The sequence below is a fragment of the Aptenodytes forsteri genome, unplaced genomic scaffold (genome assembly GCF_000699145.1).
Source record: "Aptenodytes forsteri isolate BGI_AS27 unplaced genomic scaffold, ASM69914v1 Scaffold201, whole genome shotgun sequence".
NCBI lineage: Eukaryota > Metazoa > Chordata > Aves > Sphenisciformes > Spheniscidae > Aptenodytes > Aptenodytes forsteri.
In genome coordinates this window covers 168,160-195,447 of record NW_008796209.1, presented here as the reverse complement: position 1 = coordinate 195,447, position 27,288 = coordinate 168,160, and the positions used below count along the sequence as shown (strand labels likewise).

At 44.9% G+C, this 27,288-nt stretch overlaps 1 protein-coding gene across 1 annotated transcript in view; it reads left to right on the top strand.

Annotated features, from left to right (window-relative positions):
• Positions 1-27,257, top strand: part of LOC103906334 (phospholipid-transporting ATPase ID) — a 77,900-nt gene extending 50,643 nt beyond the window's left edge. The window contains exons 12-28 of the mRNA XM_009288214.2: positions 1,272-1,468; positions 2,616-2,824; positions 5,005-5,048; positions 6,599-6,764; positions 7,564-7,752; positions 8,618-8,733; positions 10,192-10,356; positions 12,826-12,937; positions 14,019-14,124; positions 14,911-15,058; positions 18,254-18,437; positions 19,955-20,178; positions 21,023-21,106; positions 22,013-22,258; positions 23,112-23,250; positions 25,076-25,206; positions 27,036-27,257. Coding sequence (XP_009286489.1) covers positions 1,272-1,468; positions 2,616-2,824; positions 5,005-5,048; positions 6,599-6,764; positions 7,564-7,752; positions 8,618-8,733; positions 10,192-10,356; positions 12,826-12,937; positions 14,019-14,124; positions 14,911-15,058; positions 18,254-18,437; positions 19,955-20,178; positions 21,023-21,106; positions 22,013-22,258; positions 23,112-23,250; positions 25,076-25,206; positions 27,036-27,257 — 2,682 coding nt within the window. The remainder of the gene's footprint in view (positions 1-1,271; positions 1,469-2,615; positions 2,825-5,004; positions 5,049-6,598; positions 6,765-7,563; positions 7,753-8,617; positions 8,734-10,191; positions 10,357-12,825; positions 12,938-14,018; positions 14,125-14,910; positions 15,059-18,253; positions 18,438-19,954; positions 20,179-21,022; positions 21,107-22,012; positions 22,259-23,111; positions 23,251-25,075; positions 25,207-27,035) is intronic.
• The last annotated feature ends 31 nt before the right edge of the window (positions 27,258-27,288 follow it).

The following is a 27,288-nucleotide window of genomic DNA, read 5'->3' as shown; positions in this document are numbered from 1 at the left end:
TGATCACCATTTCTTCCTTTCAAATATTGGAATTGTATTAGCAGATTTTCAGTATGGTGGAGCTTCCCAGTTTTCAAAGCATTGCTAAAAATTAACCTTACTGGTTAAGAGAATTTCTCAGCTAGTCCCTCTAAGCTTTCATATTTAAATTACCTGGGCCCACTGGATTTAAAATGCTTATTATTAGCCACATGGTGTTCCTTGTCACAGAAGATAATCTGTCTTTTCCATCTGCTACATCATATGGGATAGATACTTCCTTCTGCTTCCTTCCTCCTTCATTCATGGATGACTGTTGTCTTGAACATGTCTGCCTTTTCCATACCTGCTCATGAGTTTACTGTTTTCTTTTCTTGATATTTTATATGACTATTAGATATTCATAGTTCTCTAATTCCTTGCAGTTTATATTAATTCCTATAACTTCCCTTCTTCCCCTTCTTTTTTTATACTTTTCCACATAATTGTATTGCTATGTTCTTGTTTTCTTTTAATCAAAAATTCTTTATGACCTGTGTAATGTTTTTGTGTCTATTACATGGTGTTCCTGAGCAAGTCCCAGTTTTCACTAGGGTGTCCCACTTTGAAATTCTCTTCCCAGTTGCTGTCCCCCTGATTGCTTTAGGCTTCAGGAAATAGGCTTCTCTAAAGTCCAAGGATACACATCACTGATTAGTGTTGCTTTCTGTTTGTTCAAAGGAAATGTAACCAGATTGTGATGGCAGGTACCAAAGCAACCATTTGTTCTGAGTCAGTGATTAACTCTCCTTTAACCATCAGAATGATACCCAGTGCTGAATTCCAACCTGCACAGTGCTGGATTTTCTGTGTTAAAAATTTTCTGTAGTAGTTTTTCAGAAATGGTGAGGAAAACTTTGGTACATCCAGCAAATGGCCAGGTAAAGTCCTCCTGGCAGTTTCTATTCCCAAGTGTGCAGCCAGATGTTTGAGGACCCACAGCTCAACTCACCTCTAACGAGATTTGATGTTCTGCAGCCAGCTGCCCGTGAACACCCTGGTTTAGGTGTCTGCTTGGGACTTAAATCCCCAGCTGTTTGAGGTCTTGTGATTCCAAACTGCTAGACTCCGCACTGTGTAATTTTGTCCTTGAGGTAAAAGTATCATAACTTTGCTGTTTCTCCTCCTTCACCGCTAGGAACATTTTCCTGTGATTCAGGCTGTCCAACCCTATCTAATTAGTTTCTTCTGATTAATCTGTACATAGTAAATTTCTTGTTTCTAAAATGCAATATTTTTGGGTTTTTTTGCAGATCTTTGCATTTTTAGCACTGATGTGTCTTATCCTAGCCATTGGCAATGGCATCTGGGAGTATGATAAGGGCTGCTACTTCCAGGTCTATCTGCCCTGGGCAGAAGGTGTCAACTCTGCCTCCTACTCTGGCTTCCTCATGTTCTGGTCATACGTGATCATTCTAAACACGGTGGTGCCAATTTCACTCTACGTCAGGTACGTGCCAGAACCTCCTTTCATGTTTCATCTTAGGAGAGGTTTAGCTTTTGCCTTAGCTGTGAGCAGCATTTTCCCTAGACACAAATGCAACCCCATTGTGGACAATTGCAGACAACCACAGCGATGCTTTTCTTCTTTCTGCTGCCTTCGGAGGTCTTTGTCGGGGCTGGAGTGGGGACAGCAGTGAGCCCTGGAAGACAAAAGGGTGATTCTGCAGTTAAAGGGGAGGGGTAGGTGTAGGATGCTATAGGAGTAAGACTGGAAGCCTGTTACTGGCAGCGTCTTGCTCTCTCCCACTTGCACTGCCCATCAAAGTCAATGGCACGTTCTTTGAGGTGGTTGCAGGGCTCACGTGAGGAGTGGATTGCCAGGTAAGTAGGTGTAATCAGGTTGAGGATCCAAAGTACTTGGTGCTATATGAGCAGAGTGAATGTCGCCACTTCCCAGAGAACGTAGTGCTATGTTAGTTATTGCAGATAGGCAAGCTGGGGTAGAGTAGGCAATGCGTCCATGATGCTCTCAAAACCTTGAGGTTGGGGTGTAGACTGAGTAGGCCTATATAGTTTATCATTGCACCTAAGTCTTCAGACAGCTTTGCTACTGGGACGCTCTTTTGTCTCCCATTCCTGTCCAGTATGTCACACCAGCGGCAAAGTGGAAATTCATATTGTCTGAGAGCTGATATGGCTCCCTGGTTGGATCGAGTTACACAATGACTCCCTTGTTGTGGAGCTCTGGGTTGTTTGAGCTCTGGCTGTGCTCATCCCCTGGCACCTGGCTCAGCCCAGCCCAGAGCCCTGCTGGAAACAGTCCCCATCCGAATACCACTCCCAAAACTGCACCAAGTGAAACCCACTGCTCCTGCCTCGCTTTTCAGTCTGAAAACTTCTGAAACTTTTCAAATACATTTATAAGATGTTGTTTTATAAATAAAGGAATTTGCTATAAACCTAACAGATCATTTCAGCGGGACTTGCTTCAGCATTGCTTACCACAAGCCATTTAAGGACAACCTGATGAGTACACCCTGTCATTACCTTCAAAGTTGTCTTCTAATTGCAATCACTAATGGTGGTGCTGAAGATAAAGATCTTCTCCCTTAAACTAATGAATATTCCATCACCTTCTCTTTCTGTTTCACCAGTGTAGAGATTATACGCTTGGGTAACAGTTTCTACATTGACTGGGACCGTAAAATGTATTATCCGCTGAATGACACGCCGGCTCAGGCCCGTACCACTACACTCAATGAAGAGCTGGGGCAGATCAAGTACATCTTCTCAGACAAAACAGGAACTCTCACTCAGAACATCATGTGTTTCAACAAGTGCTCCATCAACGGCAAATCCTACGGTATATTATCTATTTGTCTTATTCTCTGAGTTTTATTCCATTGTATGCCTCTTCATCCACAGAGGCTAAATGTGATACCCAGAAGAGAGTGTCTTGTAAGAAGCTGCAGTGATCAAGTGCAGGGCTGCCCATCAGTGATGCCTGGACAGCCTTGATTACATCATTTGCATATCTTAATATCATTCCCCTGTCCCTTGTTTCCCCTTTTTGCCACCCTTTTACCTCCCTTTTTCTGCCCCTCTTATCATCCGAACTAAAGAACCTGCACCTTATTACTTTTTCCTCATTGGTCCCAGTTTTACTACATCTGTACTCAAATTTGTTTCTTTCTGATATCACTACCTAGGTAATCTCAGCCTTTTATGGTATTATTGACATGGTTACCCGGGTATTGCTAACCCTGCAAAACACAACACATAACTCACATAAGTAACTTCCTCCTAACCACTTGTGAAATCAGCCATCCCTCATGGGGTTATCTGCAAATTTTTTCAGCTTCTCACACTGTTATCTCTCACATTCAGCAATTTCTCATGTCATGAGGAGCGGTTTTCCACATCCCGTTCAAGTAGCTGAATCTTCAGTCAGCACCTAGTCAACGGCCTGGTCATTTGTCTTTAGCCCTGACATACTTCACTTACCAGAAGAGAGAAATATTTGTAGGGGTTTGGAAAAAATGGGAAACAAAAGTTGTTAGCAAAAAATTGTTACTGTCAATGTAACAGTCATTGACTTAAAAGGCTTGCTCATTGTATGGCCCCGGGCGGTTTTCTTCATACTACTCAAGAGGTGCTAACAATTCACAAACTGGCTAATTGATTAACATCATTAGATTCCCCCAGAGAAATCAGTCACCCCTTATTTGTAGATTGATGCTTGTTTTGCCTGTGTCAGACCTGCTGATGGACTAGTGTGCCAGAAAGCTTGTCTTTTTTTCTCAGTGCTGTCAGGTGGCCTAATAAAAGAAGTTGTTTCTTCCTATAAATCTTGTGTTGTGTATATTTGGAGACCACCGTATCTCAAACAGCGCTACTATGCTAGCCAACATCAGTGCTGCTAAACAGTTTGAAAAATACTCATTCTGTTCATTCATGTGTCCTTAGTTGACTTTTCCAAAGTGGATGTCACCACTAACATAGATATAGGGTGTGGGTTCAAGAAATGAATGGGAAATATGCAGAAAGAAGGCAGACAGTCTATTGCCTATAGTTTTCTAAATGCTTAGTTTCTTCCTAGGAATGTACTTCTTCGTATTTGCTGCTCAGGGGCATTTGGGAAAGCCATGCCAGAAAGGATGAATTAGTTCTGCTGCCGGGGAAGGTACTCTGGAGGCTTAAGCTTCCCATTGGGAAGGAGGTGTCCAAAAGCCTCTTGGTTACAGTTCTCAGGGGATCAACTGATGTGCATCTCAGGAAAGATGACTTCTGAGTTTCTTCTACACCCTCAGGGCTTTTGTGAGGGAGTACCAGCACCTACAATTGACTTTGGTCACAGCTGAGATTGCTGGTGCAGGTATGGATCTATCATTCATGTAATTCACCATATTTCAATCTTATTTTAATGAATTGTTGAATCTGGCTGGGCTGGGCACAGTCCAAACCTTCCAAGTGAAATTTTTCTTCAGGCAGAACAAGTTTCAATAGTGTTTCCTGGAGACGTCTTCCATTTTTGTGACCAGATCATCAGTTCAGGGAAAATGAATAGAGCAGCCTTGCTACCTAGACATAGGAAGAATGGGCTTTGACAACTCCTCCTCTGTGGCTGTCTGGGGACTGTTGCAAACCCAACATGATCCAGGAGCTAGATTTCATTTCACATTCTGAAGGGAAGGTACAAGAGAAGTCATCCCCTGAAAGCACCTTCGCTTCCTACCTAGTACTATCTCCTTTCTGGGTTCAGCTTGACCCAAGTCTTCTTTACCCAAATGCCAGTCATTTTTATGGTAACTGCTTTGTGTTTCAGGCATCTGTCAGTCTCTGGATTTTGTCATGGATTAACATAGAAACTGATTGATATGAATCATCAGTCTCCAGTGCCCATGTCAAGATATTTATGCTTACTGAAACTTTTTAATTAGATACTAGCTTCAAAACACTTTAACCAATTTTTGTGGTAGAGAAGCTCAGAGACTGCACTGATCCGGAGTTTGTGGCTATAACCTCAGTCTTTCTTGCTTGCAGGTGACGTGTATGATACGTCTGGGCAAAGGATAGAAATAAATGAGGTAAGTGCTCAAGTGCTATCAGGATCTCTGCTTTCAGTGAACCTGCCTGCCTAAGTGCTAGTGGACACAACCCACCCAGGCGCAGCTCATGCTCTTGACCCTGCAAGAGCTGATGTTCTTGACCCTGACAACAGGGATGTGTGTTCTTGTGGATGTCAGAGGATTGCCAGAGTTGCATTCCCTTCCAGTAAGCCTGGTTTAAACCTGCAGGTCGGGTAGCCTGAGTGCCCACTGTTCCCTCAGCTTCACATGACATCCTAGTGCATGTAGAGCTCCTCTTGAATACTTGGACATTGATGTTTGTTGGAAACTTGGACATTGGTGAATTTTATTATCCTTGGCAGTTAATTAAAGCTTTGGTGGGGAATCAGCGAGTTCAGTTCATATCCATAACAAGGTCACTGTCAAATTCCCCTAATATCTGGACACTGAAAGTGTGAAAAAGGGTGACTTCTCCGTTTCTCACTAGCCTCTGCTTGCTGGCACAAACCCACATGTCTTGGATTTCTAAAATGTCTGAAAACTGCTTGCAGTAATCCAAGATACAAATGGCAAGATGATGATGAAAATTCCACTCCTCATTCCAATGATTCATTTCCAGGCCTTTTAAAACTTAAATTACCCACTGAAATGGGCTATTTGTGCCGAGTGCTGTGCCTCCAGACTGCCCTCGCTCAGGCAGCAAAATGCAAAGGGCTGACTTGCTTGGGGAGACATGCTAATCTCCTGCCAACTGGCTGCCCGGCAGCTCTTCCTGCCCATGATACTCACCGGAGCAGAGTCCTGCTGCCCACACATCCATGGTGTTGCAGTCCCTGGACCTTGCTGCGCAGATGAGCGTGTATGCTCTTGCAGTAAGTGCTAAATGTCAGCTTGCGGAGGTCAAAAGGATGACTCCCATCCTGGAAACTCTGAGCTCACTGGGGATGGGGTGGGAGTCGGAATTGTCCTGGGCAGGCTCGGCAGCGCATTCCTCCATGACACATCATGCTGTGAGCTTCTGGCCATTTTTCTAGTACTCCTTGGGGCTCCTTGTTTTTAGATAAAACAGGCAGTGCCTGTGGAGTTGAACCTTTACATCACTTGTCTGTCATCTTTTTTCCTTATTAGGATTTTTTCTTGCTTTGGGAGAATAGGGTGGAGAACACAGCCTTTTGAATTGTTTTAAATTGGGCTTCCACATTCCCCTATCACAGGCAGCCATTGACATCAGGAGCATGATGCCTCCAAGCAGGCATGTGTTGAAGGCAGGCATTTCTTTGCTATAGAAATCCTTTGGCGAGGATCCTGTAGGAGCATTTGCTGTCGTACAGAGAGCTAATCAGGTTTTCAGCCTGAGTGCTGCTCTGAAAGGCACCTCAAGTGTCTGTCCTCTCCTGTGATTCAGTAGCTTTCATGAACTCCCACTTATTTTGACTCACCAATCTCTGTCATGAACAGCCCTGCAGGAGAGGGCCCTTTGTAAAGGTAATGAAGAGAGAGGGGCTATGATGGGCAGTCATCGGTGTACAGGCATACGACACAAATAACACCGAGCCATATTTTTGCAGAACACAGAGAAGGTTGATTTCTCATACAACCAGTTAGCTGACCCGAAGTTTGCCTTCTATGACCATAGCCTGGTTGAAGCTGTGAAGCTGAGTGATGTCCCGACGCACAGGTTCTTCCGGCTGCTCTCACTCTGTCACACAGTGATGCCAGAAGAGAAGAAGGAAGGTGAGGACTGTTGAAGGCACCAAACTGAGTGGTTATGTTCACCCTGCAGCACAGTATGTCTTCTCTCCACAGAAGCTGTTATTGGTCCTTTTGGCTCCCTGGTGATTTTCTGTAGTATATGGCAACACACAAATCAATGTCTTTGGAGATGCCACATGGGAAGAGAAAGGACCAGGGCCTCCACTCCCTGTGTGTTCCTGTGGTGGAGCTGACGCTACTGCAAACACCACATCTCTGGAGTGCAGAAATTGCAGGTGCCACAGCTTCCCTGAGGTGGCAGATGGCTTGCCCCACTCTTTCTCTACTCCGCACCAAGTCCCATAAAGCAAAGAGCATAGAGCACCTATCCACTGGAGACTTATTAGCTCCACTCACCCAGTGTTCCCACAGGTACTGGGTCAGTCTCATCAAATCCCAGACAGGGTGAAAACTGTGCTTTAAAGGCTAGAACCATTAATTGACACATGTAAGGTGAAAATACTGATGAGAAAAATACATGCAGATGTAACTAGAAGGGGTTAAACCCAAGGAAGTTGTCCTCTCAGTGAGATCTGTTGGACTCCAAAGAGAGTGATAAAAGACCCCAAAAGAGTCTAGGAGGCCTCTTGCACTGTCCTGGAGGATGGGATAATGGGACTTGATGGAGACGTGTGGACATAAGGTGCTTTTTAGTGCTGCACCTCTGGGGATAGACAGAAAAGCAAAGAGTTAACTGCTATATAATGTCTTTGATTTTGTCTTTGTTTAGCCTCAGAAACAAGGCATAAGCCACACTGCTTTTTTTTTTCTTGCGTGTCAGGTAACTTGGTTTATCAGGCCCAATCTCCTGATGAGGGAGCCCTCGTCACTGCTGCCAGAAACTTTGGTTTTGTGTTCCGGGCTCGCACACCAGAGACCATCACTGTCGTGGAAATGGGAGAAACAAAAATCTACAAACTCTTGGCTATTCTTGATTTCAACAATGTTCGCAAGCGAATGTCTGTTATTGGTATGTTCCCTTTGCTCCCTTCTTTCCTTCCTGACATTTTAGGCTTTCAAGTTGGCCCTCATTCTACTCCGATGCCTTTTCCTAGGAGACGTCCTTTGCAATGCTTTCTGAATAACATTTACTTCTGAGCACTTGAGATGGGCTGCCTTGACTTTTCAATTACACAGCAACAGTGCTAGATAAATACTTAACTTAGGTAGGTGGGAGAACATCTTAACATCTGGACCACAGTGATGGAGCAGCCTCCTGAAGACACTAAGCTTTTTACATATCTTACTTCCCTCATGACAGTGCAGGAAAGACCTTCCTTCTAATGAGCTTTAAAATTATCAGCAAAATCTCAGAAAGTGGGAAAGGAGAAAGCAAGGACGAGTAGAGAAGCCAGCTTTCCCAAAAGGAAAATGGAGAAATGATTCAAGAAACCTCGTGTAGCCTTTATTAACCCTCCAACATCCTCAGATATTTCAGGAATTGGAATATCATAACTGTAGCCAGAGAGTGGTAGTACCTGTACCGGTAGGAGCAGTAAGAACAGCAGAACCAGTTCTCTAAGAACAAGTTGTTCTTGACTTTTGAATGCAGATGTCCTGCCTGAAGTGCTGCCTGTAGGAACCACGTAGTCCAACAGAGCATCTGCTCAGACCAGTGCAATCTGGGTACAGCTGCCTGTGCTGCTACCACTAAGGTGGAGAGTAGTTGCATTATCTTCTTTTCTAAGCAAAGCTTGTCTTGATTCCTGGGAGTTTGCCAAAACCTGGTGGAGTTTGGACACCTCTAAAAACCATTCTTTGTTTTGATGGTAGTGCTGTGAATCCCAAGTGTCTCAGTCGGGGATTTGTAGCATTTCTTTTCCTCTTCCTCGTAGTGCGGAGTCCAGAAGGTGACTTGACTTTGTACTGCAAGGGGGCTGACACCATTCTTTATGAACTGCTTCATTCATCCTGTGACTCTCTCAAAGAGGAGACCACAGAACACCTGAATGTAAGTGTTTCCTTCTGCACAACATCTCTGCATTGGATGGTTTCCTTTTCTCCTGGTGTGGAAATGTACTTTGTATTGAGACAAAAAACAGATTTCAGAAGCAGCACCCAAGCACTAGTTTTTTAATTTTTTTTTTTCATGAGGAATGGAGAGGAAAATAAATTTACAAAGCCTTAAAGGTCTCAAATCAGTTGCCTAAGCATGGGCACCAGGTGCCATTTGAACTGCTCTAGGGTATCCAGGACATCTGGACACAGATGGCAAATGCAATGCAGGACATTCAGAAGACCTGTATTCCTCTGGAGTAGGAGCTGGAAGCCAAGCAGGATAGGTGAAACACCTGAAGTGGCACAACGCATCTGTGTTTTGGCAACTAAATTCCATCCAAGTCTGCTATTACTCTACAATGCACGCACCCGATGCACTCAAGCATGCCTTGGATCGGGATAACTCGGGTGATCAGTAAAGGGCCGCAGAGGGGTTTACCTTCTTGAATACAATTCAGATTGCAGTGATTGTGATCCAAGAGGTGTCAGTCAGAAGGGACTGGGCGGGCGCTGGGACATACCCACCTCCCCTTCTTCCAGACCATACAGGGGCATATTGACTGGGCAGCAAGGAAAATGTGTCACTCAAACTTGTGGCCTTTTATATTGTTGATGGTGTGCAGCGGGAGGTGGTTAGTCACCTAGCTGGATGTTTTGGCCAATATTTACTCCCCCTTGCGATGCCAGATGCTGCTGGTACAATGCAGAGCACGAGATAACAGAAAGTTTTGCCAGAGGGGTTGTGCAGTAGCACAAACATCTCTGCTCACTGCTTGGGGGAGCCAGAGAAAGTTGCTGGCGAAGGAGAGGGCAGAGCAGAGCTGTGGATGTAGCCTGTTCCTGATGCACCCTTACTTCAAGCCTGGGGGAACACCTCCGTTTTCACAAAGGGATGTCTGTTATTCCTCCAAACACTGAGAGCCATACCATCAATCATACCTCTACAGAAAGCACAGTTACAAGGACTTGCTGAGGTGTCATGACTGACTGTGCTCACACTGTGCACTTCAGCCAGCATTGGTACCCTAAAAATGTTGAGCCCAGGTCCAAAATTCAAGGCTGTGTTCAGTGTTTATTTAGGTCTCATTATTCTGAACCTTATGTTGAGAAATACGAATCTGGGAAACAACTGCCTGGTTTAATGTAAAGCTTTAGAGCCAGAAAGTAGGAAAGCTCTTTTGAATTTGTTCTTTGTAAGGAGTATGGATGGCAACAATAAAGTGGTCTGGAACTAGTTTTTAAAAAGTACCCCAAGGTTTGTGGTCTAAATCATGATCTTTTCACCTTTCCTCTGCAGACCTTTAGGCAAGAAACTTTTACAAATAGCTGTTTGCTTTCTGAGGGCCCTTTGTAAGCCCAGGTGAGCAGACCGTTCTTCTTTGACCTATTCTGCCTCACCACTGTCTCACAGGAGTTTGCTGGTGAAGGTCTGAGGACACTCGTGGTGGCCTATAAAAACCTGGATGAAGACTACTTTCAGGACTGGATCAGGCGTCACCATGAAGCAAGCACTGCCTTGGAAGGACGGGAAGATAAATTGTCAGAGTTATATGAAGAGATTGAAAAAGACCTAATGGTTGGTGTTTCAGGGAATCTGGGCCAAGCTCTGGGGGAGGCAGCGAGGATGGTGGTTTGTCAATAAACAGCTCAGTATGACTTCAGTAAACATTGCTCTGCAAACAGCTCAGTGGGTTGTGTGATGGGAGCGGATAGGAATATGGCAGTCCTGGGTTTTCACTGGCACCTCCGTCAGGAGCCCATAACTGGGGTGTCAGCCACCAGTGCAGGGGAATGGTTTTATTTTAACTCACGTGGGTGTCGGAGTAGCTTTCTCGTGATGAAGTGACATACCAGAGCCTAAGGGAGATGATGTGGACACAAATATTTCATAGCTATCCTTTGTATGTGCAAATGGCTGATCTATTTATTTTCCTGTCTTTGAAATAGCAGGCAGTGAATAATCCCCAGTGCCCCTCCATTTCAGAGAGCATCTTCTTTGTTCTTGCAGCCCTGGGCAGGATGGGGAGGTGATGTCCATGAACATGTTTGTGTCAATTTGAAATAGGGCCAAACTGTGATCTTCAAGTCATTCTTCTCTCCCTGAGTGTTGTTACAGCTTTTTGAATGCTCTGGGGGGTCTGCCTGTGTTTTAGAGCTGTGAATAATGAATAAAAAGGATGTGTGGGATCTGAGGGGAAGCAATTCAGCTTTTGCACTCGCAGCAGTGCTTTTCTGAAATCTCAGAAATTCTGGGAGCCGCACCGTTGCTCCTTCCATTAGCTGTACGCTCAGGATGCCACAGGGCCTGGGAAGAAGCAAGTGTGAACCGAGGAGATGCTGACCTCTGGAAGTTGCATAGTCCATGGGGCAGAGCCTACTGCCCTTCTGGGTCTCAACAGAGGAGCGGAAAATGCTGATCCTCCAGTCCAGAGGACTGTGTGACCGACATTGTGCAAATGCTCTGTGGGCCGTGTTCAAAGCAGGAAAGACATGGAGATTTAGGAAGTTAAGGGGCCAGCTGCTTTGCAAGAAAGGGTTATGAAGCTCATGGCCTGAGTAGAGAAAATGTCATGGGCTCACAGTAGGAAGAAGTGTGGCTCAGAAGAAAACACTGTTTACACAAGACCCTTCTCTGTACTCTGTACAGGAGTGACTTTACTTCCCGAAGGTGCTGTGGGAAGAACAGAGGGTGGGTGTAGGAAAACCTGGCTTGTGACAGAGAGCGGGTGTGACAGCCAGAGTCAGCAAGGCAGTAGATGGGTCTTGTGGAGGTGTAGAGGACTGCCAGGTATCATAGTCCGGTTGATGGGCAAGAGCGGAAGCCCCTGTGTGTGGCAGGCTCCTGCTAGGGGCCCTTTGGGGGGAGTAAGGATATAAGGACACAAGGGGGTGGAACATGGTTAGATTCACAGAATAGTAGTAAAAATACTATTTATCATCGATCGACCTAAAAACTAAGGAAGATCCACAGTCAGGAAGGCATCACGAGTGTCCCTCCAGCTGCTCTTACACCAGGTCATGGGCAGACAGGCAAAGGCCTGTCAACAATACTATTGTGCCTTTCTGCAGCTCCAGAAAGACAATGGCTGTGGGGAATGCAAGCCCCTCTTCCTGGGCACTTTTGACATCAGTGTCCATCTTTGGGCTTCCAGCTCAGACTCAGGCTGCCAAGGACGAGCAGGTGCTCCCAGGAGGTGGCTTTGTATGCTACAAGCATTTAAGCTCTCGCTAGCTGGACCAGAGACTACTGCTGTAAAATGTGGACTGTGCAGTTTTGAGGACCCTATAGAGAAGTTCTGTCAGAGCTGTTGTCTACATTGATAACACTCATAGCTCATGAATGGTGAACATCCCAGGAAGTCAAAAGGGATCTTGGGCTTAAAGCCAACCTCTGAATTTAGTCTCCCAACAGCAGGAGGTAGGTGGTAGCAGATGCTGTCTAAACCTGAGCTAGCAGTGAAACCTTCATGTCCCTTTGATGATAGGTTAAAGCCACCAAGTATCTCCAAAATGCAGAAAAAGCAGTAACTTTAAAATAACCAAGGTTTGTGTCCTAAGCAGTCTGTGGTTTAGTTGTGTGACAGAGTGGAGCAGGGGTGATGACAGGTCTGTTATGGGCTAGAGAAGATGTTTAGCAGCCATATGACAGCTGCAGTACAATATAGCTGGGACCAAGCTCCACACTAGAGGATGCATATGGAGGTTTGGGGACATGGATCCACAGCTGTCTTTGTCCCTCAGGTAAAGCTCTGTCTGCTGTGACGGCGACACGTGGAAGAACACAGACCTGTAGGTCTGCAAACCTGTTGGCAAATCATTTCATGGATGTTCATGATCTATCTGAGCCTGGGGGACTAGAGACTAGAACATTTGCAGGATCAGGGCTCTACTCTGTACAGTAAAGTTGCTGAGGAAGAATGAAAATCAGTACAACCTTATTCCTGGATTTCATTTGTGTTTGCTTGAGTAATTACCTGGAGGTCTAATGCTTTCTCCTTTGCTAGCAATGGGAAGACTTACCAGTTCCCTGATGTTTTCTATTAAGCTGCTAGGTGCCACAGCGATTGAGGACAAGTTACAAGATGGAGTCCCGCAGACAATTGAGACTCTTGCCAAAGCCAACATTAAGATATGGGTTCTCACTGGAGACAAGCAAGGTAATGGGGCTACAGCTTTGGATGTTTCTCTTCTCTCCCACCAGTGGGATGGTTCTGCTAAGACCCATGTTCTCATTCTTTCTCCTTTGAAAACTGCACAGAAGACAAACTTACAGGGCTTTGCTTCATTGCCAGCTAGGCAAAACTCCAGTTATCTGGAAGTAGACCAGATAACTGTAGCTAGTGCCTGTTCTTAATTCTTGCCCTGAGGCTGGAAGCAGTGTGAAGGCAGCATCCTTTGCCTTTGGAGAGGTGACAATGAGCATCCCATAGTCCCTGTCATATGCTGTAAAAAGGTGTCACTTTACTACAGTCGACCATCCTGGTGAAGAAGGTGGAAAAAATCTTGTCCTGCTTTCCAGGAACTTTAATCCTAAAGTGGATGTTGGGTCTGTTTCAGTTTGATCCTGGCATTAATGATCCAGAATAGAAACAGAGGAAACATAGGCTTTTGGAGAAAGCATTAAGTTGGAAAGAATGGTAAATAGACTCCAATGAATTCTTTTGGAGAAACAGTAATTTCACTGAAACAATGGTGTTTCAGGGAGGCCAAAAGTGTTTGCAAGTAATTTCATCCAAGAAATGAGCAGAGAATTATTGAGAAAAATGAAACATTTCATTTTGTCATGTTCCAAATGTAATCGTTTTGCTTACGAAATACCAAAATACTTTTTTTTCAGAATTTTCTGAACAAAATGTCTTGATATTCTTCTTCAGAACTATGGTTTGGGGCTTTTCTGGGAGTAGGGGGAGGGAAAGTCAAAAATCCTGAAAAAATTTTTTTTAATCAACATGAAATGTTTTTTGTTGCTCCAAGTATATTGGCCAAAGGGTGTTTTAAGCTTTTTCATTTTGGTAGAATTATTTTTTTCTGTGGCCTTGTGAAGCCCAATTAGGGGAGATTTGCTGCTACGTCCATCAAGGTGACTCTCCTGGCTCTCTTAAACTGTTGACTCTGAAAGGCTCAGAGCTCTTTTGAGCGAGAAAGAGAGCTTTTGTCATGTGTGTAAAAAGGCCACAGAGACGGTGAGTGAGTTTGGGGCTGCTAAGATGGGTCATCCTCCTGGTTTATCTTTCCCAGAGACGGCAATGAATATTGGTTACTCCTGCAACTTGCTGAATGATGACATGGAAGATGTTTTCATTATTGAAGGCAGCACATCTGATGACGTACTTAATGAGCTGAGGTAAATGGCTGAAATATGCAGCTTCATTGCTGTGCACTGACACTATTTGTATTTTGTACTATTCCACCTTTTTCTCCTGTGGGCTTTACTTGGTGCAGTTCATTCAGAGACCTTAGATAAGGACTAGCTGGCTCCCTGGAAGATCCAGCAGCTAAACACAATGTAGAAATCTCCTCTGAGGATAAACTCTGAAGCTTCTTGATCCAAGAGGTCAAATCTATATAAATGTATAAGAAAGCAGAGACAGGCAGGTAATATCAGCTGACATTCTACAAGTGATCCGTAGCCACAAAGCCTTTGGCTCCAGGCTTGAGCTATGCTGTTGCTCTACTGCTATTGCCATTCATCCACACTGTGGTCCTTGGTCTGGATATGGTGCTTTTCTAGCATTATTTGGAAATCTACCTTCCTCCCTCGCCTCCTCAGTAGACATGAGTTCTTAGGTATAGATGGAAAACGGGCAAGTTTTTCAGTCCTTTTCTCTTGAAATAGGTGGTTGCCGGACAATATGCACAGAAAATTGGTATGCCCTTTGGGATACTGCCCTTCATGACACTCAGATGATTTGTTTGACTTTAAAGCAGCACAAGTTTAGCACACACTTGTTAAGCATGTGGATGATCCGCACAAACAGCAGTGGCTAAACTATGCATGTTGTTGTAGGGATACAGGGAAAATTGAACAAAACTATCAAAGGGAAGCATTGATTTTTTATTTTCATAAAGTTGATTTAATAAAACATATAAATCTTTACAAGCTTTTCATTATTATTCTGGATTTTTTTAGGAATGCAAGGAAAAAGATGAAGCCAGACTCCTTTCTGGACAGTGATGAAATCAACATTCAGTTTGAAAAATCGTCAAAAAAACCAAATGTTATGCCTGATGAGCAAGCAAATGGGGTGTACGGTCTCGTTATCACTGGCCACAGCCTGGTAAGGAAGGTTCAGAGTCATGTTAGGGCTGAGTTCTCTGAAGAACTTAATGTGATAGGGACATACTGGAAGTCTGAAAATGCTTTAAAAATTTAGCTCTAGAGGAACGGATTTTTTTTTTCCCTAATTGAAGATTAGGTTCAGTGGTTATCTGAGACATCAAAGGTGATGGGCGAGGTTTCAGAAGGCTGAACAGGGAAGAGATGGCCCTGATGTTAGGCAAACAAGAGGGGTAGAGTAGCTGGATCAATTTTCATTTCCAGAAAGATACTAGAAAAATAATCAGGCAGTTTCTGGATGCAGCAAGAAGGTAACATCAGACATGGGTTTCAAGTATGCCAAGAACATATTCTACTAAATATATCTGATAACAGATATATTTAACAGATAGGATATATGTCCTATAACTTAATTAATAAATTGTTTGATGCTCTCTCCCGTGATGTTCTTCCAATCAAACTGAAGTAATACGGTCTAGATGAAATTGTTAAGTGACAGATGCAAGACTGCTTGGAAAGTATGGCTCTTAAGGGCTCACTGCTGATCTAAAACAACAGTTAAGGGGCATCTGCAGGGGGCTATCCCACATCTATTTGATATTCAGCGTTTGCATTAACTGCTTAAAAAAAGAGCAGATAACACCAGGCTGGGATAAACTGCAGGCCTGATGGAGTTCAAGATTAGACTTGAAAACAGTTTAACAAATTGGAGAAATACTTGGGAAAAATGGAGAATGCAATTCAGTAAGAACAAATGCCTTGTTCTGCACTTTCACATAATCAACTACACACATACAAAATCAGAGATATGTATGTAAGAACATCATCTGTAAGAATTGTGAAGAAAACCTCCTGCTTCATTTGGCATCAGTAAAGTCTTAGATGAAATAATTCAACTTATTTGGGCCATTTTCTTTGAGAAAATGTAGACCAACTAGAGGGAGTACAAAGAAAACTGTAAGAACAGTCATGCATGATCTGGAAAGCATAGGGGAAAACTGAGAGAGACAGGATTTCTGAGCCTGGAGAATACTGATCAGTCTTGGTAATACCCTTCAGATAATAACAGGTAAACAAAGTAATGGCATTAAACTAGAGATAAGAGAGTTTTGGGTGAAATGTCTTCCTGGTGAGAATAGTGAAGCGCTGAAATAGATTTTCCACCCTTGGAAATTTTTCAGAACAGGTTAGAGAAAAAACCAATGTAGATACTTTTCAACCTGTCTGGGAGGAAGGCTTAGTCTAGATCAGGTTTATTTGTCTATTGTATTTTGCTTTCCCAGATTGCAGGGGAAGCAAATAGGTAGACATGAAAAGAGCTGGGAGGTGCTGCCTTTCAGAGACAAGATGCTTCTGTTTCCTGTTGCTACCTCTTTTGATGGCAGTCCAGCAAATTTAACTCCTAGCTTTATACCAGCCCAGCAAACTACTATTAAAAAAATCTCATCTTGCTCCATTTTTGGCTTGTGTGCCATGTATACAGACCCTGGACTAGAGGGGACACTTTCAGGCAGTGTCTACATTGTCAAGTACCCTCTCTCCCTCTTTTACACTTGCTCTCTCTTTAACTCCAGGGCCTTAATCCCCTTTAAATCCCCACTGCAAAACAGACAAGAGCTCTGTCAAGTTTGGTGCATCTGCACGGGCGAATCCTCTGACATCCCAGCTGGCTGCAAGCCTCTGCCTGTTCCTATTCCATCCCTTCAGCCTACAGCACAGACCCCAAGTGCTGCACTATAAAAGCACCACTGGCAGTGGTGACAAAGCTTTCTTTTTATTCCTGGAAAACCACATACTCACCCACACCCTGGCAAGGAGATATGTCCCAGAAATTCAAATCTGGGCTGTGTGGGAGCAGCCAGCCCACATAGCCTGCAGCAGAGTGGACACAGCCAGTCTCACCAAGGCCATGACTTTCTCCTGGGTGGGGACCACAAGGACAGTGTGGACAAAACTATATGTTATTTATTTCTGTGAACCTAGAGCTTGAACAATGGTAATAGTGCTGATACCGTCCCACTCAAACACAGCATCTGTTCAGTGCCGTATCCTTACGTGTAGATAGGTGGGATGGCAGCACTGGGGCCACGCACACATGTGGTCTTGCTCAAACAAAGCGAGTGAACAGAAGCACATCAGCATCTGTAATGGCATCATCGTACTAGTTAATTTGTGTGCAGTACCATTAATACACTGTGTGATAACATTTTGCTAGTGCTGTGCAGCAAGGATGTTGTGGCAAAAGCCATCTCTAACTGCACTGACCAGCTGGTAGTAAAGCTAAACCATGAAAAGGTCTCCCTTGTTGAGCACGCCTGCCTGCCACTGACGGGAGGGAAGCGGGGGCGCTGGTGACTCACAGCTCGCTCTTTCAAGAAGAAAGGATATCTGGCCTAAGGATTGTCTGCCTTACACAGAAAGGACAGTGGGTCTGCTGTAATGGCTCTGTGGAGGAGAGAGCCCCATAGATTCCTTCCATGCATGTCTACTGAGAAGAGACACCCTTATAACAGAGCCAAAAAGCATGATCTGAAAAAAATATGAAAAGCTGACACTGCTCCCTCCTCCTCATGCAGAGCTGGAGGGGTGACCAGACATCCAATTATCGCTGTGCTTCCCGAATAGAAATAACACGGCTGACTGATTTAAAAGCTCAGCACTCAGGGCAAAGTTGCCTTCTCCCTGGCTTTGTGTTTTGCTTTGTCATGCCCACCTGAGCTCAGCTTTTTCCATGTTTTTTTTTAATTAAGTACTCCCAAATTGAAATCTCTTCTATTAATACCACAGATCTCCCAGAGCTTAAAAAATAAACCAAGAGGGATGAGCAGAGACTCTCTCGCATGGAGATACACAAGGCTGTCTCAGGCCCAGCAGCAGCTTCATTGATTTAGTGCTCCTGTTGTTTGACACTTCTGCTGCACTGCCAGGTTACATCGGCCAGAGCAGCTGTTGTGCGTATCCAGCTGTGGTGCATCCAAGGTGCAAGCTCGCAGGTGCACGCTGCGTGGCATGGTGTCGTGCCACATGGATGCTCCCTGCGACTGAATGGACGGATTCACTTGGGGTATCTCATACCTTCCTTCTGCCAAATGGCAGAACTAGCTCAGTTCTCATTTCCTTCCAGCTGCATCCTCTTTGTCAGGCCACGAGTTGCTGCTAGTTTGACCTGAACACCCCCTTTGCTCCTTCTTCTCAGGCTTACGCGCTGGAAGGGAATCTGGAGCTGGAACTGGTGAGAACAGCCTGCATGTGCAAAGTGGTGATCTGCTGCCGGGTGACTCCGCTGCAGAAGGCCCAGGTGGTGGAGCTGGTGAAGAAGTACAAGAAGGCTGTGACCCTGGCAATCGGAGACGGTGCCAACGATGTCAGCATGATCAAAAGTGAGTGATGGCCGACAGCCGGCATGCTCTAGCAAACCGACTCGCTGATGTATTTGCTATCTATCCGAGGTGGCCTAGCAGCAGGAACACGTATCTGAGCGCCTTCTGTACCACCCTCTTTGTGGCACCGAGTGGCTGTGTCCCAAGTTTTGGCAGGTTTCTACAGAGCACTGTCACTATAGGCTACTCGTGTCTCCTGCCTTCCAGGACACACAGGAGGGCCCTTTGCTGTCCTCCCACCACCAGGATCGCAGGACGCTAAGGTTGCGCTTATTTCTTATTTCTCTGTTTCTACTTTAGAATAGACAAAAGCCCGCTGGGGCTGTGAGATGTCCACCTGTGTGTCTGCATGGCCACTATCACAAGGGCAATAAAAAGAACAAAAAGTTTGTTTCAGAGAGGGCCTGTCTGCAATGCAGAAAGAAAATCTTCATGCCTGTAAATAGTCTGTATAATGTTACGTGATTTTTTTTCCACATTTCCATGTGGTAGGGCCATTTGTCAATTATCTCCCTTGAGTTATACATCACGGGCTTCTAGGCCCCTTTGTCCTTGAGCATCATTCGATGCTGCATTACCTCAGTGAATTTATGAAAAAAATCCCCTAACTAGGTGTAATTAAATTAAGGTTATTCAGAAGGGCCTATTGCTAATCTTCCTTGTGTTAATTTGCAAGAATTGATTAACTGGAGCCTTTTAATTGAGAAAGAAAAGGCTTAGTAGGCAGCTTCAGGGGAGATAAGTCAGGCAGTCAGTAAAGAAAGGATAAGAAAAGTTAAAGTGTACATGATAATTAGAAACGAACCCACTCCCCCCACGAGAGGGTTGGGACATTGGGGTTTTATCAATTCACTGTTCCATGGAAGCCTCTGAATCTAACCAACCTCCAGCCATCAAGATTGTTCTCCTTAGTTAAAGCTGTATAATTAGCTGTCACATTAAACTTATGTCCATGTTTAATAAACCCAAGTTACTATTAAAAAAGATGTGACTCTTCTATCTAATTATTTGATTGAACTTATAAAGCCTAGGAAATGTAAAAAGGCTACAGTCTGCCTTATAGCACTGTGTCTGAAAAACCTGTACAGTATTTGAAGGTTTTGCTTGTCTGGAGCAGTATTTTAAGGCTGCTGGAAGGACATGCATGCATGTAAATACAAGTCACATGTCAATATAAATTAAAGTTATTTTTTCATAACAGCAGCTGTTATGAACAACAGCATTTACGCTGTTGGAAAACATTCAGAAAGAAAACACGAATTGTCACTGAGGGTGTAATTTCATTCAAGTAATACAAGCCCAGTTACTGGAAATGTATCACCACAGCCAAAATCGCAATGCTGCTGAAAGAATTAGTGCCAAAAAAAATTTTTTTTTTTTAAAATAACTTTACACATGACTTTTTATGAAGTCTAGGAGGGAATTATCACAGTGTCCCAGTGCAGAGAACTCATTTAAAAAATGGGGTAATCAAAACTCTCGGTGTAATGACATGATCAATAACCTTCTTGTTGCAGCTGCCCATATCGGGGTTGGTATCAGTGGCCAGGAGGGGATGCAGGCGGTCTTGTCCAGTGACTTCTCCTTTGCACAGTTCCGTTACCTGCAGCGCCTGCTCTTGGTCCACGGCCGGTGGTCCTACATCCGCATGTGCAAGTTCCTCAAATACTTCTTCTATAAGAATTTTGCCTTCACGTTAGTGCATTTCTGGTATGGCTTCTTCTCTGGCTTCTCAGCACAGGTAGGTCCAGCTTTTGTTTTCTCATGGTCATGTATAGCATTTTCAAGTAAAGCATCTGGAAAAATTTTGAAAGGAAATAAGCTAAGCCATCCCGCCCCCCCTTACTGAACGGCACACAGGTCTGTCTTCTTCAGCTGTATGAGTATAAAGCAGATGCTGCTTCCTTCATTGCGCTGCTGGTAGAGGACAGATGCCTGAAGACATTTAGGCGCATTATGGAGCACATGGGTACCTCGTGGGATTTTCGAAAGTGTTCAAACTGACAACAGGCATCAAACAAGGATACAGATTACACAGAGGCCTGGCCAGTTTGGCGCAGATCTGTGTAAGACCTGTGCTTGCCCTATTAGCACATTTGAAGCAATCTGTTTAACCCCAGGTGTGCTTCAGCAGCTTGCAAGAGGAGCAAATCTCCTGCAGCAAAAAAGCTGGTGTCAGTTTAAGACAAACCAATCTCCAACCCAGCCCAGACCCTGGGAAGCGCAGATAGCGTGCAAGTGTTAGCCCTGGGGCTGAGGGTGCAAGGGTGCGGGCAGGACGGTTGCCATCCGCCCCTGCCCACGGGCTGCCTGCTGCAGAGCGCTGCCGTGGGGGGGTGTCCTGCTCTGGCTGTGGCCGGCAGTGGATGCTGAGCAAACAGGGCTAGCATAACGGGATCCTTCCCCCATGTATTCTCACAGCTTATGGTACGAACCGTTTAGGGCTGCTGAGCTTGAGCCACCTTACACTTTTGGTCTCAGTAGCGCTTTGAACCAAGATGTTCCAGCATTTAATTGCATATACTTTTGAGGAGATGGAAAAGGCAGCCTTTTGCTAACTCCATGCTCTGTTTTTTTTTCTTTAGACTGTCTATGATGAGTGGTTCATTACGCTTTACAATTTGGTATATACCTCCCTCCCGGTGCTAGGAATGAGTCTCTTCGATCAGGTACTGTTTCTATCACCGTTTTTATAGGGGTTTTATCTCCAGGTGCTTTGAGCTGGTTCCATGGAGCAAAAGCAGCTGACTTTTTGGCTAGCTATTGTGGTAGCCCCCAAAATAGGTTCCTACCAGTGAGAACTGAGAGCACAAAAAAAGGATGCACCAGGGAGGAGATGGTGTGTTACCCTGATTTGGCCTGTGGGTTTCTGTGTGCAGTGAGACTTTCGGGTTAGGCTGTTGACTACAGTAAAAGCTGCCATTGCAACACTCCCCTGAAGTAGTCACATCTTATTAGCTCTGTTCCTGAAGCCTGACAAGTGACTTTTTAATGACCACACAGAACAATGAATGAACTAGAACTCCGAAGCCAGGTTTTCCAGGTTCAGCCTTTCTAGTGGAAGTCTTCCTGCAGTAATTTCACATACGCATTTCTACCTCATATGCTATTATTGTTCAGCAAGACATAGGAGCAATAAAGCTGCTCCTATATGCCTTTTACAAGTTAAATAAGTAGGAACTTGCTGTTCCGCAAGGGTTCACAGTGTTCAGTTCTGGACACTTAAGGGTCAGACAGCCTTGCCTGTGTGTGGACCCAGGGGAGGTATTTTTTATCGCTTAGCTTCCAGGCAACTCTCAGGAGAGCAGACCATGCAGTCTGCTAAGATGAAGTGTACCTTCATTTTTTTTGCAGCACTTGTCAGCTTTCCCTGTACAAGAAAGGTGAAATTCAACACGGAAAATGTGTCTAGGTGACCTTGGCACGTGGCACACTCGTCAGCACAACTGAGTGAATTGTGTGCTAAGCTTTTTCTCATGGAAATGCATGTCACAGGGACATGGCAACCCTAAGTGGTCTTGTGTGGTCAGCTGGGTAGGTGCCAGCAGATTTGACCATCTCCTGTCTACTTTCAGGATGTCGATGATCGTTGGAGCATGCTGTTTCCTCAGCTATATGTGCCTGGCCAGCAAAACCTCTATTTTAACAAAATGGTGTTTGTCAAGTGCATGTTGCAAGGGATCTACAGTTCCCTCATTCTCTTCTTCATCCCCTATGGGGCCATGTACAATACAATGAGAAGTGATGGGAAGGCCATTGCTGACTACCAGTCCTTTGCACTGATGGCCCAGACATGCTTACTGATTGTGGTGTCTGTACAGGTAAGGCATCCCAGGTAATATTTTTAGGAATTAGTTGTTGTTTTATGAAGACAGCATCTGGAGGGCCACTTGGGATCTTGATAGCATTGTATTTGCTGCTGCATCTTGCATTCTTGCAATAAAAAGTCTCTTGACACCAGATTACTCTCCTCAGTTCAACAGAACAACAGATTTGTATGTTATGAAAGATCAGGGTGACAGGAAAGCAGAGTCTTTGCCTTGGGAAGTTTGCAGTCATAGCAGACAAAACAGTTAAGGCTGGGAACAGAGGAGGACTAATTCTATTTATGGGAAGGGTTTGAAGCACAGGACTGTCTGTCTGCTATCAGGCAGTTATTTATAGGGTCTGAATTATGGGGCTGTTTCTGTAGCCTGGACCCATGCACGATGCAGATGCTAGGCCTGCACTTGCTGGAAGAAACAGCTAAGGCTCGGGTGGTACAAAATTCAGATGGTACTAGCAGGATGAGAGAAATTTCTTAAAAGAAAACCAATCAATCACACCTCCCTAGATAATAGTTTCTGTTGTCTGAGGTCTTGTAGGCTCCTTCTCCTAACTTTCAATGCTAGATCACAGCTTGGGGTGGGGACATAAGCTTGGCTCATTAGCATCCTGTCTCCAGTACTGGCCGCTGGTGAATGCTTGAGAAGAGGGCAACAACAGGGCAAACGTAGTAATGCTTGCCTTGAATGGTCTCACAGCATCCTGTGATCTGTGGCTTAGTATTTCTTGAGATTTGAATGAATAACAGTCTCAGGGGCAGGTGTACAAAGCAGAGGACAAGCTGTGTTCAGCACAGATCTGCTAAATAATTAAGGCACTGACAACAGCTGTATTGCTCCATTCTTTCAGATTGGCTTGGACACCTCTTACTGGACAGTTGTGAACCAGTTCTTCATCTGGGGCAGCCTTTCTGTTTACTTTGCTATCACCTTCACCATGTATAGTGATGGCATGTACCTGATCTTCACAGCCTCCTTTCCCTTTGTTGGTAAGCCCCGGGACAAATCTGGATTGCACTCAGCATGGGCATACTGCGGGGCTTAAATCTGTCGAGTATTTCTAGTATTGATATACTGATTGCCTTTTCTACAAGAAATGCCAGGGTACTTCTGAGGGCTGCTGGGAATGCTTGTTTTGAATCCCATCCATCCAGCTGAAGGTGTGCCACATTCACTTCCTTGCATAAGAATGCACACCCACATGCAAGCACAGGAATGGTCCTTTAAATAAACCTACTGAGCTGGCTGGAATGCTTTCTGCTGCTCTTTTATATTCCGTTTCCAGGTGTCCAATTCTTACAGATATGTAGGAGCATTTTGTTTGCAGAAGGATGTGTGTTCTTTTGTAAATAAGTTAACATGTTGGTATAGGAAAGCATAGAAGCACAACATCCAGTTAGACAAGAGAAAAATGCCATGTGATTATGGTGAGCTTTCAGCCAGGTTAAATGGCAAATTCCCAACAAAAAAAAATCCAGAGATGACCAGGTATTTGGAGTTACTCTACATAACAGATTTCTGAACACATGCAAAAAGTGAAGGATAACATAAAAATGAGTCTGTCTCCTGAGACTTTGATCAGGAGGAAGATGAAATCTTAGCAAAGTAATAGTATTGGTACAGCATTGTTACGAGACTCTACTTCTGAAATCCCAACACTTTTTGTTTCAAGTCTCAGAATGGTGTATTAATCAATGCCTTTACTTCTGGATGAATTGTTAAGTCAAACTTGTTCTGCCCATCTTCACTGCAATACCAAGGTGCTTGGCCATTTTAGAATTATCTGAGATGCAGGTCAGTTGTTGCAACGTATCTTCCAAGCAGATGGTCACATCCACTGTAAGATGGCTTTTAGTATCAAAAACGCTGAGTGAGAGAAGACAGAGTGTCTGTTCAGTTTCTAAAGACAGGTGGTAACTCACTTGCCAGGGACATCTCTATCTGCTGCTCTGTTGGTACTACGTAGGTCAACGTAGCCATAATGCTGAGGGCCGCTTAATAAGGTCTCAGTCTGAAACCATTTTTAAGGAAAGTGTTTCTAGTCCGGACTCAGATAACTTCTTTACTTTAATTTCAGTGGAGTTGTATTACAGCAGAATTTGGCCAACTGAAAAGAAAACATTCAGCAACTTTACTGCCAACAACAGCATCATTAAGCCCTGTAATGAGGGTTTTGCAGACTGTTTGTTCTATCTTACTTTCCTTCAGTTTTGGAGAAGCCAGAAGTGAGCACTTTGGTTTCAAAGAAGGTGGCAGTGTCACGCCACCACATGGCAGTTGCTCTGCCAATACACCCATTAGGCTACGCTGTCTGTGCAGACGCCCAGAGCGACACATGCTCGTCTCGTAAAGGGCTGTGATCCTATCATCCGCTGGGCAGTCAGAGTCAGTACTCCATATGCTTCAGGAACTGGTGCTGGAAAGTAAGAAAATAGTATTGCTCCTTTTGCACTAGAGTCCTGGCAAAAGGTGAGAGGGCTGGACTGCTGCCGAAGAAGGTCTCCTGAACATTTATATCAATCCTTTGCAGTGATTTGACTCTTTGTAAAGAGATGTGGCATTCACTCTGACATCCTTGTCTCCCTGAGTTGTTGCTGCAGTTGTGTCCGGCCGTTGCATTTTTCTTTGCTCGTCTCAGCGATACTGGTATTGCTGTCCTCTCTGCAGCAAGTTGGTCTCACTGTTGGACATGGTGTCTGCTTTATATTCTGGTCTGTTTGCCAAGTGCTTTGGAACCACAGAAAGTGAAAGGTTCAGGTGAATGACGGTGAGAGGTGCTGCTGTTATGGTTTTAATCATGCTTTTGTTTTTCAGGTACGGCTCGAAACACCCTCAGCCAACCAAACGTGTGGCTAGCAATCTTCCTCAGCATCACCCTCTGTGTGCTGCCTGTAGTTGGCTTTCGATTCCTGAAGGCTCAGTTAAAGCCAACTCCCAGTGATAAAGTAAGGAGATACCTTATTAAACCAGAAATGATGCTTATTACCACCTAAGCTTACCGTGGAGCCATATTGCATGGGCTTGGCATTGCTCAGAGTGTATGTCCCTGTAGGTGGAAGTGCTGCCATCCGTCTGTCCCCTAGTCCCTTGAGAAGGAGGACTGAATTCGGGTTTTGGCACAGTTCAAACCATCTGCAGCTGGGACCAAGACTGAGATTATTTAGATGTGGATCAGATTGCACTGGAGCGAGGAAGCCGCACTATTTTTAGGTGCAGGGTTTAAGTGCTGTGGCTCAGTGGCAAGGGAGTGGCGTGTTCCTCCTGCCCTGCTGCCGTAGAGTTTTTAGCCTGGCAGACCGCAGCCCTTCACCCTCCACCCAGGCGTATGTGTTTGCTGGGGATTTTTTTGTACTTCAGAATTTACTTCATTTGTAGCCAATGGTTATAACCCCCCTCTGAAACCAGCTGCCCTCCCTTCCCCAAGAATATGAAGATAAGGCCACTAGGGCAAGGAGAGGCTGGGAGAGATGGAGTGGGCAGAGAGCACGCAGCTCACTACAGCCAACGGGCCCCTCAAGAATACCGGCATAAACACAGCTACCCGGGCTGGCTTTCGAACGAGAGCATCTGCTAAATGCTGCTGCCACCTGGTGCTGCCTTCCTCTTCCTGCACTGAGCTGCAAGACACGAGTGTCTCTGAGCACAGTCCCAAGGGCATGCACCCCACTGCTCCTCAGTGACTGCCCTGATCATCCTTGGGATGTCTGTGAAGCTCCCCAGGTGCTCCAGGACTGTTGGAGAATGAGTGAGGGGGAATTCTCAGCCCTTGCAGAGGGGGTTGGTGGATGCTAGAGAAGACTGCTAGGTAGGGAAGTCCTCAGGACACAGGGGCAGTTCAGGTGTGTAAAAATGGGCTGAGTTTACCCTTCAGTTGAATAGAAGTCCAACGCAGCTGTGGTCCTGAATCCCAGCCTCAGTGCTTGGGTTGAGCATCTCTAGTGCAAAAGCACTTTACTTTTCTACCTCTGGGAAGCAAATTGTCACAGGAAAGGAGTCTTTGGGTTTCCTGCTGTACAGAGATCCCCAACCAGCAGCATGAGAGGAACTTACAGGCCTGATGCTTGAAGAGGCCAAGTACCTACATCTGTTGCTGTCCCAAGCAGGAATGACAGGGGTCCGATGGCTGGGGATTCTGCTGAGCCACTGGCACTCAGTACTGGCCTCCTGCCTTTGACAGCCCCTTTCCGAAAAGATGCCTGCCGCAGATGATCTCGGTGGCCACGTGGGAGCAGAGAGCCCACTACCTGCAAATAAAGTGCATTATTTCTTTCCCTTCTGCCAAGGAATATGAGAATTTCTTGATCACCATTCTCATCATAAAAAGCTTTTACGTATCGGAGATCCCCTTCAGTAGTCTGTTTTCTAGATTAAGTAAGCCAATTTTTAAATGTTTGTTTTCTGGACTTTTGACTATTGTTGAGACGGTTTCCACATTTTGGGTTATTTGACTGAAGTGCCTAAAAGAGCTGCAGCAATACCCCGACTGAGGCATCGCAAAACTGTGAGGAACGATACACTGAAATGATCCCCTCCCATGTCTCACAGATGACACTCCCATTAATGCCTTTTAGAGTAAGATTTGCTTTTCCTTTTACCAGGCTGCCACCCTGTGCTGCCTGTTCAGTTCTTGCTCTGCAACTCCTCCTGCCATCCTGTTTTGTCAATCATTTTTAGCTTTGGACCCCTGCTTGTTTCCCTTTCTTTGCTTCTCGTTTACCGTGCTTGTGAATAATGATGCACTTCCCACTTTTCCCATCTTATTTTCTGATTTCAGGTGCTGCTCAAGATCAAAGAAGCCAAAAAGAGGCCACCTCCACCCTCACCCAAGAGACGCCTGCGTCGGACCAGCACCCGCCGCTCCGGCTATGCCTTCTCCCATCAGCACGGCTTTGGAGCACTCATTATGTCTGGGAGAAACATGCGGCCAAAATCACCTTTTGCTACAACAGGAACATTTTCACCAAATAGTGACAAACATAAACACAAAGGACTGTAAAAAAAAAAAAAAAAAAAAAAAAAAAAAAAGA